This window comes from Odontomachus brunneus, unplaced genomic scaffold (assembly GCF_010583005.1).
Source record: "Odontomachus brunneus isolate Ranch 3 - 2012 unplaced genomic scaffold, Obru_v1 Obru_scaffold_001, whole genome shotgun sequence".
NCBI lineage: Eukaryota > Metazoa > Arthropoda > Insecta > Hymenoptera > Formicidae > Odontomachus > Odontomachus brunneus.
The window spans coordinates 2781068-2798549 of record NW_022639451.1 but is presented as its reverse complement, the minus strand read 5'-3'; the positions used below and the strand labels follow the sequence as shown (position 1 = coordinate 2798549).

At 39.7% G+C, this 17482-nt stretch overlaps 1 protein-coding gene and 1 long non-coding RNA gene across 4 annotated transcripts in view; one reads left to right on the top strand and one right to left on the bottom strand.

Moving 5' to 3' along the window:
• LOC116853978 (hairy/enhancer-of-split related with YRPW motif protein 1-like) overlaps positions 1-17482 on the top strand; it is a 100475-nt gene that overhangs the window by 27802 nt on the left and 55191 nt on the right. The window contains exon 1 of one of the 2 annotated variants that reach the window (XM_032835412.1): positions 9454-9757. The exons of the other annotated variant lie outside the window; for it this stretch is intronic. Within the exon in view, the coding sequence (XP_032691303.1) occupies positions 9735-9757 (23 nt within the window). The 5' untranslated portion in view covers positions 9454-9734. Of the gene's footprint in view, positions 1-9453; positions 9758-17482 lie in introns of those variants that run through there. 2 annotated transcript variants of the gene reach the window in all.
• LOC116854000 lies at positions 7769-11884 on the bottom strand. Of its 2 annotated transcripts, XR_004380062.1 has the most exons (4): positions 11186-11884; positions 10730-10841; positions 10223-10359; positions 7769-10133 (listed from the first exon to the last, which is right to left on the bottom strand). It is a non-coding gene; the product is annotated as an uncharacterized LOC116854000 (long non-coding RNA). The 2 variants fall into 2 exon arrangements; XR_004380061.1 differs by having other exon boundaries at positions 7769-10359; positions 11186-11879.

The window sequence follows — 17482 nt, the reverse complement described above, 5'->3', positions numbered from 1 at the left end:
TTTGTTGAAAATCGTAGACCTTAAAAGAAGGAAAGTAACCTGAGTAATCGCTTTTCTCAGAATGATATTTCTCTCTATGTAAAGGAGATCAGGTCTAGATGGTCCTAGGGTTATATATTTTTTTAAATATTTATCTTGAAAGGAACAGTGAATATAAAATTGCGAAGTGACTCTTTTAGAATATAATGTCATTCGGCAAATCAAAACGTACTGTAAAACGTCTTTATCACGCATATCAAGTCACTTTGAAACGCTTATCGTGTTTTCTGAAACTTAGGAATGCGCAGAGTGGTATTGTAATATGCAAACTTAAAAAAATATACGATAACTCCCATGAGAGAACTGATCAGCACATTTGTGTTACGTAATGTCGTTCGGTCGTAAATACCATTTTCCGGTAATTAGGAAAACAGGTAATTATAAAAATAGGTTACACTTAGCGCCATTTGAATAAAATACGAGGAAAATGTGTGATTATATACTTGACGTTCCAGCACGATCTCCTCGGCTTGTCTATACGGAAGAAACAACAAGACTATAGGTCAAAACGTAATAACAATAATTAGGCAAATATTATTCCGAGAAAGATCCCCGACACTCGCGCTGTATGCGCTAAATCGCGCAATTAAAAGAATTAGCTCGCTTGGAATGGGTAAAGGAGATTAGTCCCCGCGATCACGAATCGCGCTCACGAGCGAGAAATGAGGAACTTAGAAAGAAGGATCGCGCGATGCATTAGGCTAATCGCGCCGTTAAATAATTCATCACGCACGAGGCATTCAAATTAATAACGTATTACGAGAATCACCTCCAGTCGGGCTCGAGCGCACGAATTGCTTTGTATACTCTATCATTTCCATCAGCGGTTCTCATATGTACGCTCTTGTCCTCTGTGCGAATTCATTTCACAATTTTTATCAACCAATCATTATTATACGTATGACTTTACTTTATATAGTGCTTAATATCATTGGCATTATCATTAGCTCTACGTGGTTAGCTATTTAATAGTCCATCAAAAATCCAGTGATTACATACTTCCTAGATACATTCTTCCTAGATACTCCTTGAGTTTTCTCTCTTAGCAAAATAACGAATCCGTCAATATTATACTACCGATTCATCCTATCTCATATAAGATACTCAGATGTGTATTCCGAGTCAGATTCAAGTTTTCAAGTTAAATTGTAACAAATTGTGATAAATCTGTAACCGTTAACTGAAAACTCTCATCTAACTTTGAATTGAGATTTGAATATCTCATTTGAGACGAGTTTCAAGTATTAATAACATAGTAGTCACTTGAAATTTGTCTCACCTGAAATATTTAAGCTCGTATTAATAGTCGTTACTTGAAATTCCTCTCAAGTGAGAGTATACAGATTTGAATTCAGAGTTGGATAAAAATTTTCCAATTGAATCGCGATTAGACAGATATAATGCCACATGTGTCATAGAATTCAACTGAAAGACTTAACTTGGATCTAACTCTGAATTCAAAACTGAATATCTTACATGAGATAACTTTCAAGTAACAACTATTAGTATGACCCTCAGATCTAAATTTAAGTTCGTATTAATAATCGTTACTTGAAACTTGCCACGAATGAAGTATTCACATTTGAAGATAGAGTTAGATGACATTTTCTCAGTTGAGTCGCGATTATAGATATGAATACAGATACAACATATATCGTACTCAACTGTAAAACTTGACTCTGCACAAAAGTCTGGACCTTAAAGTGGCTAATTACTCATTCATGAGGGCTCATTTTTGCAAAAGTCGCGAGATCCTCCCAAGAACGGACTGTGCACCTCTGGCAGTCCAAATCGCATTCAAATGAGGAAAGGAGAGCCGTCGCTCTCGCAAAGGCCCCCAAAAAGCGAAACGATCCTCGGCACACACGCGGCGTCTCCGACGCCCGCGTGTAATCATTCTTGGAAGGGCGATCCCGTGGCCGGGAGATGATAATAATAATTTGAATCGCGGCCACTTAGCATACGTGCAATTTGGCGCTTACGACGATTCCGTCCTCTCCTCGGCGGCGTAGCGCGCGGCCAGCCGTCGTAGCGACGGCGAAGACGGCGCGCAGGGACGAGCCTACGAGCTCGGCTCGCTCTCCACGAAGCCAAAGATCCGTAATCACCGACCTGGGATTGAACCCGCGGGCCTGCCCAAAGACACACACAGGGCCTCGCGCGCGGGGGCCCGGATAAAACGCGACGAATTACGCGCGTAATTTGCGGGGCCCCCTTTCGACAGTCCGGGCATTCCTTCCCTCGAAGTGCCGTCGCCTGGCTCTCTTCTTGCCACTCTTCTCGCATAAAAGCGCCTCGCGGTGAATTCTCGCTTCGCCGTAAATGATCACGTTAGACGACGCTGTTATCTCCGCGGCCGCTTGAGAAGGTGTTTTGCGGTAGCGTGCGCGCCGACGACGTGTGTACCGACGCGAGTCCGACAGCCGGGTGTTGTCGGATATACGCGGACGGAATCCTCAGGTAACGGAGTCGTCTGAAAACTGCCAACGACGGAAGCGAGAAAATTATTACTGCGAGAGAGAGAGAGAGAGAGAGAGAGAGAGAGAGAGAGAGAGAGAGAGAGAGAGAGCGCTTATGGATTAACCCCAATATTTATATTTATTCTTATCCGCCCCTGTGTATTAATATTTATATATTTACAGTTCCTTCGCGTGTATCCGCGTATTTATATTCCGCGTGTTCCGTTTGTATTTATATTCGTATCGCTGTTGGAAGGTCGCTCTTTTTCCTCTCCGCTCTCAAGGGAGGACGGTGTTTTTCGATGTACAGTTTAGGTAATATTTCGTTTCTAAACGATATTACTATGCCCGCCGTGTATCCTTGACCTTTCGCGGCACTGGACGGGCGCGCGCCCACGAACGTCATCGGCGAGAGCAGCGAGGTGCATGCGATTTCGCGCGAGGACTTTCGGCGCGAGGCTTGCGTAACCAAAAGAATTATGCCCGACGCGTGCGGGAACACGCGGCGCGTTAATTGATGTCCGTGTGTAGCGCGAATAACTGCCTTCTCTCAGCTCTCTCGAAATACCTGCCTGCCTCTGCTCGCCCGCTCTTCGACGTATGCACGTACGGACATAACGGATCGGTGTTTTGCAAGGAAAATATGCGAGGAACGCGTTGCCAAACGGCGATATCGCGCAGCGGCGCGGTAAACATTCTTCCTGGCAAGTCGACGGGAAGATGGAGATTTTTTGTTCTCTTCCGTAAATTCAAGGAACGCTCTGAGCAGCGAAATATGATTTTCGACTCCCGTCGGAGTGGACGAACGTTATCGTCGCGGGGATCCTTTCGCGAATTAATTACTCAACGGTCACGAGCAAGCAGTCATGTTACAGTCACGAGCAGGCAGTCACGTTATAGTCACGAGCAGGTAGCTCGATGCCGTTTCTTGCACTGAAAGAATTTTACTAAAAGTTGCTAGAATTTTGTAACCGGAATAAATCGACATTCTACAGTAATTCACTATTTTTTCAATAAAATATTGTTTTAATAACTCGAGTATTCGTTTCAATTGCCATTGAATCGGGAAGATTTATTCCAAGTACGCTGTTGACTAATTTTATTGATTCAACGGATTTTTTCTTTGGATGGCATTACGCTGTTTGGATTCTGCGGCGAGACACTAGTCTCAACCAACGATACCGCGATAAACTGTTCGATTGGATTACGGGCTGAGGTAACAATAATTAAGTGCGGAACGCGGAACGATAAGGATCAATTATATAAAATAGAGCCTCTCGTGGCCGACAATGCGGCATATTGTTATCGATTAGCAACAGGTTGCGGGTTATCGTGCCGTTCTGATCTACAAATGGATCAGATTGCGTCGGAAGCAGCCAATTCATGGAACACTTAAATCGAACTTGGTCTATAAAGAGCTGTTGAATAAGTTCAAAGGGTACGCGAAAATAGGCGATTCCTCGTGCACTGAAATCACGTCGATTTCTCGTGAATTATGCAGTAGTGTGAAAGAGAGAAAGAAACAAATTCAACACCTAAAATGTGCAATATCAATACATTGTTGTTTTTGTACAAAAAATTCTCTATTAAAAATGTCAATTTTGAAGCCACATTAATCATCCTGCAGCTACACGGAGAGATATGTGTACGTAGATTTGGCAGTAACTTAACTAGTCGATCCTTAATCCTTTGTGAGTGGTTCACATGACACTCACATGATATATTTATCATATAGAGCGACGAAATCAAAATACGAAAGAATGATGAAAATTTCCCCAAAACAATATGCCGTGTAAAATATAATATGACAATTTGATGATAACTTTTAGTAAATCTGTTGCTGCATCAATGCAAAATTCACGTTATTATATATGATGTAAATTTCACGATTGATTCAATATGTTGGGAGTACAAATTAGTTCGGTCCGTTTTCAAAAGATGGCTCTGGCTGTTATGAATGTTTGATAGTGACAGCTGATTTCGGTGGTTTCAAAGAGGTTAGACATCTGTCAATAATATTCAGTTTATATTTGAGTTTCATACAAAACCCCTGTTTTTTACTGTGTTGAATATGTCAAATTTTGTGTTAACTAAGCAGCATTTGCGGGAGGTTTTAGTTTTCTGCTTTAATTGGAAGAAAAGTGCAGCTGAAGCGCATCGAATGCTTGTAGAAGTTTATGGTGACAATGCTCCAACTGATAAATCATGTAGGGAATGGTTTCGACGTTTCAAGAATGGTGATTTCAGCGTTGAAGACAAGCCTCGCTCTGGACAGCCAAAAAAATTCGAAGACAAAGAATTGGAGGCTACAACCTGGCGATTCCATTACGGGCCATCGGTATAGGCTACAATTGATTCGTTTGAGCCGTGCATTACGAGAAAAACGGCCGGAATACGAGCAAAGACATGACAAAGTTATTCTTCTGCATGATAACGCTCGGCCTCATGTCGCAAAAGTCGTAAAAAATTATTTGGAAACGCTCAAGTGGGATATTTTACCGCACCCGCCGTATTCGCCGGACATTGCTCCTTTTGATTACTGGTTGTTCCGACGGATGCAGCACGATTTGGCAGGTCACCGGTTCACTTCTTTCGCAGAAATCGAAAATTGGCTCCTAACTTGGATCGCCTCAAAAGACGAGACATTTTTTCGAGATGGAATTCGAGAATTGCCTGAGAGGTGGGAAAAAGTAGTAGCCAGCGATGGACAATACTTTGATTAATCTGTTCATTTATTTTGTTCTGAAATAAATGCATTTTTGACCACAAAAAACGGACCGAACTAATTTGTACTCCCAATAATATACATATGTGCTTCGGTCGCTGTTCGAGGCTTCCATTAGGAAAATCAAGACATTTATAATGTGTTAACATTTTTCTGAAACATCTATTTTTTTAATTAGCGCGTAAGTTTAAGAACCAATTCAATACGCGCGCGCGCGCGATATATATCTGGCTTACAAGTATAATTTAAAAAATCGTAAGGTTTCTTTCTATCATCGGCTGTCCCACGTCGACGTGTCGTCGATGTTTCAAAATTGACATTCTCAACGCGATATATACTAGAGACAACAAGGTATTGTCACTACGCATTTTAAGTACCGCGTACGCAATAACACGGAATTACAAAATCATGCTCTTGCGAAGTCTGTCTGACTCATTCCTCAATGTCGTGTTAGAATTGAAACGCGAGTAAATCTTTGAAAGGCACACGCAAGACAAGTTTTTTCGAGAACAACAGACACATCACCGTCTCTTTCTCTTCGCTTTTTTTTCTTCTTTTTATGAATTTCTGTCATCAGAATCTTGCATTTAAATATTCCCTCATCGAACGACCGATGTGAGCGTTCCCATCGTGCGTCATTCTCGAGACATGATTTATAAGTGACATTTATCGCGTTTTCTTTTTCTCCTGCTTCTTTCCGCGACAGTTCCTTGTCGTCGTCGTCGTTGGGGAATCGACCAAGTCTCGAATTGGATCGCCGATGTCGGCGGCTGCGGTTTCGAGAATTATGCTAATTCGGTAGTGGCCATTCAAGGCGGCGACCTTGGTCGGCCGAAAATAACTTAGGGACGGCCGATCGCTCGACTTAAACTCGCGGGAACGTGACAGCGTGGACGATGACGGAGAGAGACGAGAAGTAGACGAAGAAGAAGGTTAACCGAGCATCGGCGACGCATCTGTTCCGCAGCTGTCAACCGTCAATTAAGCATCGAGGACGGGTGTAGTGGACGCGTCGGGCGATTGCAAAATACGTATGAGCGACAGAGCGTAAGCCGGCGACGAGGACGACGGCGCCCGTCGTCGTCGGCGCGCTCTCGCGCAGCGTGAAAACTCGCGCGGGTCAGCGCGCGGGGCACGCGGGGCGCGGCGAGCTATAAATCATCCCGCGTCGTTGTTGCATCATCGCGGGATTAAAGCATCGCCACCCATTAAAGCAGGCCATCAACCGCCGCATTGTATCGAACGACGACGACGACGGCGGCGGCGACGGCGGTGGTTCGACGCGCTCGTTGAATATGCACGCGTCTAGTGTCGTATAGACATTCCACAGCCACCGCAGCGAGAACGGGCCGGGTTCTGCGCGATGTTCTTTATAGTCAGCAAATTTCTCCGGACGAAAACTCTCGCTCAAAGCGAGGGAATTCGCACGAAACGACTGGAAATGGCCGCGAATGAATGTTTAACGCCGCTGATTGCCGCGCTGATTTCCATCGATTGGACAAAAGCGCGACCGGTAATTGCGTTACTGAAGATACGGTGATGTGGATGTAATTTCAGGTGTCTTTTGTCTCGTTTCATTGGCTCTTTTCATTGCTCGTGCAATCGTCCGTGATGTTGTACACTGCGGGAAGCAAAATGTCGATTTTATGTCCTGAAAATTACATTCCAAATTTTCTGTGAAAATAACTCATTCGTCGTGTGTCACTTGTTGATAGAATGCAAATATTAATTAACTCACACACGATCTGTTTTTACATTTGTTTGTTGTTTTGAGTTTAAGCACGATTGTAAGAATTTCATGTCTCAGAAAGTCCATTCTAAGTTTTAAGTGAAAATAACTCACTCGTTGTGTCGATAAACTCAAATATTAATCAATTGATACTTACACATTCTGTTTTCACACTTGTCTTTAAGCGATGTAAGGATCTTTGTGTTGGAACATTACACATATATGAAATGTTCAGCACAATGTAGGAATTTCATGTTCCAGAAAGTTCACTCAAAATTTTAAGTAAAATGGCAAATTTTTCGTGTTACTTGTCGATAAATTACAAATATTGGTTAATTAACATTCACATTCCGTTTTTACATTTTCTTGTTTTAACTTTAAGCATGATGTAAAAATTTCGATGTTAATTTTAATTTTTATGCATGCTAATGTATTAAATATTTGGAAAATCGTATTAAAATACACTTTTGTTTACGTGTTCATATTATAATAAAAACGTTCCGTCAACATTTCTTACAAGTTATTAGCTACTGTTCCGCGTATTTATGCATTCTGTTTTTGTTATTTTTACATCGTACTTGGACTAAAGTAAAAACAACGAGCATAAATATAAAAATGCAATGTGTGAGTCAATTGATTAACATTTTTGTTCACCGCCACAGCGAATGAGTTATTTTTAACCTTCTACTGCCCAACTCTGAAGTCACAATTCAGTTTCATCATTATTAATTTCCAATATAAATGTTGTTCCTGTCTCGACCGATGTGACGTGGCTACCTTTTTTTTAGTATATTGGCAGCGATAGTATAGTAGTAATTTTATTTGTGAAATATAAAGTTTATTTTTGTGTGATTAAATGACTAACTTTATATAAATAAATTTTAAAGTACCTTTTTTTCAGTGCAAGACAAAATCGACGAATGCAATGTTATCAATGCGAGAATATTTTTTATTTCGCTTCTGCCGTTATGCAAATTTGTCGCGATAATGTTATCTCTTCTCTCTTCTCTGATTCAATTTTGCTCGGGAAAGTTTCGAAGGTACACGAGCGATTAAAATTTAGAAAGATCTTCGGCGCCACACCGGCATATAGAGGAAGAAAAATAGAGAAAGAGAGGAGTTTTTTGCGTTACATCGAGAAAAAATATTTAAAAATTTTTTTGTGAGGGATATCAAGTTTATTCCTCTCTCTCTCTCTCTCTTTGCGAATAAACTTTATATATTTCATAAATAAATTTTTAAATACCCTTTTTTCAGTGCAAATTCGGCGAGTGCAATATTATTAATGAGAAAATTTTTTTATTTCGCTCCTTCCGTTATGTAAATTTATCGAGAACGTTATTTCTTCTTTCTCCCCCATTCCAATTTCACTCAAAAAAGGTATACAATGATTGAAATTGGAAAAATCTTTGACGGCACGAGACATGTGTAGAGAAAGAAAAAGAGAGAAAGACTTGCGTTACACATTCAGAAAAAAAACACTTGAAAATTTATTTGTATAATAAAGTTTATTTTTTCTGTGAATAAACTTTATATCTCACAAATAAACTTTTGAGTGTTTTTTTTCTGTAACGTAAGCAAGTCTTTCTTTCTCTTTCCTTCTTTACATGTCTCGTGCCACTTTTTCTCAGTGCAGAGCGAAATCGACGAATGCAATGTTATTAATGCGAGAATATTTTTTTATTTCTCTCCTCTCATTACGCAAATTTTTCGCGATAACGTTATCCTCTCTCTTTCCCTCCCTTTCTTTTCCATTTGTCGAGAATATTTCTCTTTTCGCTCCGCCGGGGTGCAATTTGGGGATCGACGCACGTGGAATTTCGTAAATTCGTCGCAAATTATTCGTCACGGGTGCTCGTCGGGCGCTACGCGGCAAGCGTGACGGCAACGACGCGTCGGGGAAATGCACAGGTAACGAGCCGGAATGATAAACTGTTACACGCGGCAGTGCAGGAAAGAGAATGCGTTATTAAGATGATAAACGCGCGCACGACAATAACGCGTGGCGGCGATTAACTGGCGCGGCGGCTCCGCGCGCGCATACCTGCATTTTATTGCCAGCGTTTGTTTACGCGTAGGTATGCGCAACGGATGGCATAGCTGTGCATACCTACGCACTCGTTGCGCGCATTGCCTGTCTTCATGCGTGCATGCATGCATGCGTGAGTGAGTGCGTGCGTGCGTGCGTCGCGACCATGTGAAAGTGAATGGTACCACCGTCGGCGGCACGCCGATGCGTACAGCTATGGGCGAGCAAAAAGGTCGTCGAAGGACGCGGCGAGAACTCTCTCGGTCTCTCCTTTGTCCGACAGCCCGCTCGACTTCGTCTGCGGACACGAATTTGCGAGATATGGACAATTAAGTTTAATCTACAATGTGCTCTTTGCTTCCTGTTTCTTGTTCTGTCTTTTTTTAGTTTGAAGCCTGATCTACAATATGTTCTTTGCTTCCTGCTTCTTGATCTCTTTTTGACTTAAACCTTCAGCTTTAAGCGAGAAATAGGTAGAAGGCAAGAAACAGAAGGCAAAGAGCATATTGTAGATCAGGCTTAAGGTGTGAGTCAGAAAAAAAAGTCAGATAAAGAAAAAAAAAACAAGAAGCAAATAACACATTGTAAATCAAGTTTTAAGCTTCGTGAGAACATCTGATTCCTAAGTATCTCGCGTGAACAGTGTACGACTCACATTTGCTCGCGAAACAATTCGGACACGACGCAGCAAGAAGCGCGCGAAATCGTCGCGATTGAGAACCACTATTGGCGAGGCTTGCGCAATAATCGGTTATGGCAGGAACCGAAGTGACGCTGTAAATATTGGTTTTTTTCTTACGCTCTTGTCTGATAGATAAGAATACAATAGAAGCGCTTGGGAGAAAGTATTATGGTTTCTCTTCATGTAAGTCCTTTGCAATTTTATTGTACTTCCGCAGCAGCACAGGAATGGAGTGTCAGAGAGATCTGTCTTGTTCTGAGGAACAAGTCTCTGAGAAATGTAACAAATTTCGCTGGAAACATGACAGATCTTTCGAATAGCGCATTTCACAGATTCTGAAATATAAATGGCACATGTGAAAAATGGAAGGATAATAAATTTCCGTAATACCTTTCATTCCTCGATTACAAAATTCTATAGTAATTAAGGAGAGAAAGGCGCTGTTGATATCCAATCGAATAAATCAGTTTCTGAAATGTAAACAACGCATGTGAGAAACGAAAAGATAATAAATCAGAATGTCGATCTATTCGTCGGTTACAAAATCTTATATACTAACGAAATTTAAGAAGAGAGAAAGGCTCCGCTGATACTCGATCAATTAAATCACTTTCCGAAATATAAAATAGCGCATGTGAGAAATGAAAGGATAACACATCATTGCAGAATGTCAATCTATTCCTCGGTTACAAAATCCTGTAGTAATTAAAATTGAGAAGAGAAAGGCTTCGTTGATATACAGTCATGTAAATATATACAGAGCCTTCAAGAGTTAATTACTTGATTATATACTGCACTACTATACGTTCGTATATAGACAGGCTCTTGTAAAGGCCCTTTACATTTATTTTATAGTAAGATAAAGGTACAAAGGACATGTACAGGTACCTAATCCTGGACATCTTTTTGTTTTGGTCTTTAAATACAAATATTTAAACTTTATACATAAAATATATATACAAATATTGAGTATGTAACTACATTCTATGTTAAAAGTTTAAATATTCGTATTTAAAGAAATAATAAAAATATTCAGGATTAGATGTCTGGGAATTGGTATCTTTACCTTAAATTTTACTGTAAAATTCTGTCCGTGAATGTTTTTTCTGAGTTATCCGTTGCAGTTGTAATGCCGTACGTCCCGTATACTGTGAATTCGCTCTTATCACAACCAATGACTGCGCAAGCCCATCAGAAATGCAGAAAGCGTGGATTAGATACAGAGTGTAGAACAAATTTGTGTAGAATTTCAACCGTCTGACTTTCACCGGCCGAAATCAATTAGATATAAGAGACGAGGAGACGTGTTTCTACCGAAAATCACAGAATGCTCGTTGGTTATCGAAATCGATTATGAAATACTTTTCTGATTCAATCAGAAACGTTCTTACCGATTTACCGCAAGAGATCAAGTAATCGATCACGACAGGAACCGAAATGACAAATACATGATGTAAATGTTGCCTCTTTATTCTACATTTATTTTATTTGTTAGATAAGAATATAACATCAAGATACTCACGTTTTTCCCTCCGTGGCAGTTGTGACACATAGGACGTCTCATGTATCGTCACTTTTGTCAAGACGAATTGACGCGCTCCTGATCTTGTTTGAACACGCGAATTCAATTTATTGCTAATAATAGCCGAGCGCCTCTATTGGTGCGCGAAATAAATAATAATAACATAAGTGGGCCGTGAATCTATAATTGAAGACATTATGTTCTCATAACGTATACTTCGACTATAAATCGTACATTATGAGAATATAAATAACTGTTCTTAGTTATAATACTTCTGGGGACTATTTATATTTCATTTTATATTTTATCGATTATGTAAATATATATAATTATCGGTCTAATTATTTGTTTCAGTATGTATAAGTATTAAGTATATATAATTATCGGTCTAATTATTTGTTTCAGTATATATAAATATTAAGTACATATAATTATCGGTTTAATCATTATTATTTATTTCACGCGACAATATCAGCGTGCGACTCTTATCAGCGCTGAGTCAAATTTGCCTTTGCATTTAGAGCCTTCATCTAAAGCGCTGTTTACAATGAGCATTTAAGTCATAAGACTTAAACTTTAAGCCTTAAGTAATTAAGTAATCACAGTCATATATGAGAAGAACAATCAACTTAGTCGGTTTCTTAAGACTTGACCTTTTGTAGGGCAAAACTTTTTTTTCAAGGTGACTGTAATGTCTATTACAAGTTTACATAATATATCTAGATACGTGACAAATATGTGAAATATAAGAAACCTTCTAATATTTATTATTATTATTATTGCTTGACAAAATATCGACCACAATCCAGTCAGGGCAAGTGCTTAGTCATTCAGTTTTGGTCAATATCACTTGTAAAAATTTGTTTTTTTATTAAAATATTTGTAAAAATTTAAACTCTTTGTACAAACGCAAAAAATGTTTATTTGCACTAATATTATGTATTTGCAGTTACACTCATGTGAGAAAAATTACAAAGATGTTAATTTATGTTGCATATTACAAGTAGATATACTTTCATTTTTTGAGCAGTACTTTTTATGGCAACCATACTTGCATGGTTATGTATGTAGATCTGTTTTCTATTACATATCATCTGTATAACGTATGGTTATACAGACGATATGTAAAACCGCATGGTCAAATATTTAGTATAAAACAACACAGATCTTGAACTTTAAGTGGGGTGGTTAAAATATCGTCCACAAACTTATAAAGGGTTCAGGTTTAAAAAGCTTAAGTCTGATGGCTCAAGTTCTCATTATAGACGCCGTTTAATTCAAAGGACTCCGCACAAATCTTGGAAACTGAATTTCGGTCGAATTGGCTGAAGATTCTTTCTATTGCTTTTTACAAAAAGCAAGCTATTTTTTTCTCAGTGCATAAGTTCTAGTCGCGAGAACTGGGACGACCTGCATAAACTTATGAAATACTCGAAACAAAAAATGCAGCACGTACTTTTCTTGCGCATACGTGCGCTACTAACGTTCTTGTAAATATCGCAAATATAAAAATAAATCAGTGTGTGCCTTAGATTTCGCATATGCTGGCGTGCATTTGCACGAGCGTGCATCGCGGAATGCATCGCGCCCATCTCTCGGCGCCGATCTCGCGGGGTCGTTTAAAGCAATAAGATATTGTATTAGCCTGTTTTGAAAAATGACGCCTCGTAGAGGTCAAACGGTTCATTATAGGGGGTCGTACTTGGAGACTTTTTATCAGGGCGACAAGATCTACAACATATCAAATCTTCAGCCGAATTCGACCGAAATTCAATTCCCATAAGGTTTGTGCGAGGTCCTTTGTTCATCTGGGGAACGAATGTGTGCAAGTCGTTTCGCAAGCGAGTGCACGCATTTTACTATTCCGTCGAAAGTGAGTGCTCACGCGACTCACGTTTCGCGAAACTGCAGCCGCACGTGGAAATCTTTGTCTCGGCGGGACTGATCGCGGCGCGCGGCCATGATCGCGCGAGATGGGATCGCGAGAATTCGATCGGCAAATGAATCGCGCGCCTCGCTCGCACGCATGCACGTGCGCGCTCGCGAACGTGAAAGTAAACGCGCGCATGAGCGAGCGAGCGAGCGCGCCAGGTGGTAGGCAGTAAGGTCGATGAAGGACGCCTTGCGTGGATCTCGGGCACGGCTGCGCAGGTCTCCTCGAGGCAGGCCGGATCTCGGCCTGGATCGAAATCACGGATCCAGCCGGAGATATCGTCGGCGCGACGCGACGCGACGTCGCGGAATTTTAAACGACCCCGCGAGATCGGCGCCGAGAGATGGGCGCGATGCATTCCGCGATGCACGCTCGTGCAAATGCACGCCAGCATATGCGAAATCTAAGGCACACACTGATTTATTTTTATATTTGCGATATTTATATACAAGAACGTTAGTAGCGCACGTATGCGCAAGAAAAGTACGTGCTGCATTTTTTGTTTCGAGTATTTCATAAGTTTATGCAGGTCGTCCCAGTTCTCGCGACTAGAACTTATGCACTGAGAAAAAAATATTTAAAAATTAATAAAATACTTATTGGGGGGGGGGGCGTAGCATTAAGATATTTACTTAAATCAAGATTCTTTTTATTTAAACCGAATATTGTTTACTTAAACCGAGTTAACGATATTCCGCGTATTAAGTTAAAACAAAAAAAAAATTTTGGTTTGTTTACTACATAGGAGTCAACTTTTTCTTCGACAAAGTTTTATGAAATTTATGTGAAGAGAACAAATTTTTCTCTTGAGTATATAATAATGAGCTCATTCGAAATTTGTGATGAGTATATATTTTAAGATTTTAAGATTATATATTATCAAAAATATATTTTTTATACTGTTGGAAAAAGAGAATATCTGAAAAGTAAAAAGAATATTTATTCGATGGATACTAGAGATGTGCGAATCAAAGGTTTTTAATATCGAATTGAATCGAATCTCAGATTTTGATTTTAAATTCGAATCGAATCGATGAAATTTCACCCGAATTGAATCGTTGAAAGAATTTTTAATTAACATAATCATTGAATTCAACATGAAAATAGTAATTTCAGTATGAGAGAGATAACATTGATCATGTGATATCAATTCATTTTAAGGTAAAAAATATATGATATATAATCAGTAAACGTATATAGAATATAATTCCAGCCTTGAAAGCTGCACAACGATACATATCGATCCGACAGTTGTCGGTAAGAGTTCATCTAAAAGCCATTATCTTCTTTTAATATTTTTGAAAAAAATCTTAATGTATAGCAAACTTCAAGTCATGCTAATTCCTGGTAAGACTGGATGTCTCTAATAGTTCTTTGTTAATGCTAATCTGCGTAATTCGTATCCGAATCTTTTCGATTCAAAATTTTCGAATTATCCGGATTCGAATCATAGGGATTCGAATTCGAATAGTTCACACATCTCTAATGGATACTAATAACATATTTACTTAAATCTACATTCTTCTGTTTAAATGGAACAAATAATAGCTTTCCTGTTTCATGAAAAACGACGGTGTTTTAGGAGAATATATACTTCCTCATTTAGAAGAATTTTGTTATCAATGTAAAACTATGTATATGTATTGGTACAAGTATGAATTCTTAGTATCCATTGAATAAATATCTCTTTTTTCTTAGATATTTTCTCTTTTAGTGTAGAATGACATTTTTCTGCGTGCACGTGCGCTAATCCGTTTGTAAATACATGCATGTATGTTAATGTTTCTGCGAATACGCAGTCCGCGAAGTGGCCATTCATTCTGTTCAATACATTTGGTCTGGCGACGTCGTTTGAAACAACAGAGCAAGAGATATTTATCAGCGAGAGTAAATGAAAGAAATACTCAACATTTCTTCGATATTAGATTGTTATTAAGATAATCGCCATCAGGAAAGAAAGGAAACGCCCAAATGCTGTCACGGATCAACGTTGAGTGCGAACATTTCGCTTCGTGATCTCGTTAAGATGATCGAGTACCGACGGCTTGCAAACCTCTCTCTCTCTCTTTATATGTATATTTTTTTTTACATTGATAAAAATTCTTTCAAATAAAAAAATCGACACTTTTCATGAAAGCAGGAAAGCTACTACTTGTTCCATTTAAACCAAAGAATTTAAATTTAAATAAATATGTTATTAGTACCCATCGCGAATAAATATGCTTTTTCAAATATTGTTTTTTTCGTACAATATACTGCTAAGATCGTCAGTTAACTTTCTTTTGAATAATGGTTATCTTTAACAAAAAATAAATGTTTAATATATAATTTAATTATATATTTATATAACATATAATCTTAAAGTATATTTATTACAAATTTTAAAAGAGCTCATTATCATACTCATTATACACTCAAGAGAAAAATTTGTTCTCTTTTACATGAATTCCACCTATATACATGTAAAGCAAGCACGCAATCACGCTGGCGCACAGGGCGTAATTAATGCACGTCACACTGCGCCAAGGTAAATCCCAAGCGACAGAGAAGCGCACACGACCGCGCGGCCCTACGTGGGTAGCATCACCTGAAGGTACCGCGGGGGTGTACAAGTAAAGCTTCGGAGAAAAGGGCCTCGAAATCGAGCCTCCACGTGTGCGTCGCACGCAGTTGCGTCACGGCCGACACCGTCGGTCGCGCGTCGCCAGAAGATTCCGGATGCTCTTCTACGGACGATGGGCGGCTCCGTGTAATTACCGCGGCTCGTTAATGCGAGTAATCCGGCGTCTCGTTACGAAATCTCGTCGACGTTCCATCCTGATATCGCGTGGGATGCACGCTCGTGCGTGCGCGGGAGCGTGAGAAGAGCGACGCACTATCGCACTTCGCGGACTTCGCGTCTCTGCATCTGTCTGTCTGGGTTTTGTGTGCGTGTACCGTATGTAGGTGTGTTGTCGCTTGATGCGAAATGATGTTAACGACACCGTCGAAATGTTAGGAGTAGCCTCATAAGTAATAAAATATTTTTAAATGTAACACATTTAAGGCGCAAAACTTGTCTATGGACTTTGTTTTGTTTTAATCGATGATATAATAAGTTGAGCTTATTTATACATAAAAGAAATAGCACAAAGAGGCAATACTTATCATAAATATTTATTACAAATAATTATACTATTTGCCTGTAATGGGTATTAATCGACGAAAAATTTTCTGCATTTAAATAAATATTACCTGTTTTAAGTACTTTATACGTTTATGTATTCGCAAACCTATCATAAGCATTAAATTTACTAAAAATTCTAAATATTGATAAGGTTAATATTTTAATCGAGAATATAAAATGATAGGACAAAAATGCGGTTTTCTTACTACATAGATTAGACGAATTTTTTCTCGGATAGTGTTTTATGACAAACTTGTAGAGAATAAATTTTTTTCTTTTTTTGGATATAGGATAATGAGCTTTTCTCAAATTTGCGATGGGTATAGCTGAAGATCAGGAAAAGATTCTATGTCGAAAATATCCTTACTTAAAAGAGAGAATCTAAATTAAGCGATCGCTTTTCTTAGCTTTCTACACTGAGAGAAAAATTATATTAAAATCAACAAATATTTCCTTGATGGGTGCCATTAACATATTTACTTAAATCTATATTCTCTTTATTTAAATCAAATATTGTTTAAATCAGGTAAATAATATTTTATTTAAATAAAGAGAATGTAGACTTAAGTAAATATGTTAATGGCACCCATCAAAGAAATATTTGTTAATTTTAATATAATTTTTCTCTCAGTGTAGGGTGATACTTTTCCGCCCGCGAATACGATTTTCTCGCGCTGTTATTGGATTTCAGCTTTGATATCGGCTCGCCGTCGATATTTCCCTTCGAATGCCGATCACGTGTTAATCACGCGGCTCGTAGCGCACCTCATTCGTTCATTTGTGCGTCCGCGACGCGCCACGTTACACGGTGGCACGTCGTGCAACATCCTCGGCCCGACGTCACGAGGGAGCACGTAGTACGCGCAGCTGCAGGTGCACGCACAGGTGTCTGTGCCGTTGCGAGCGACGCATGTGAAAGAGAGCGGTGCGCTCGCGGGGGCGGCAGCGGGGTGAGGGCCGAAGCGACGGGACGGGAGGCGGCAGAGCGAGTATGGAACGGCTGTAGTCACATGCCGGAAAATGTCAACCACGTGCATGTACACGAGGTGCTCGTCGTATAATCCGTCTTAACGTAACTGCGCCGACCACCGTCGTCGTCGTCGTCGTCGTCGTCGTCGTCGTCGTCGTCGTCGTCGTCGTCGTCGTCGTCGTCGTCGTAAGAGACGAAGCGATACGAAAATGCTGCCGGCGGTGTTCA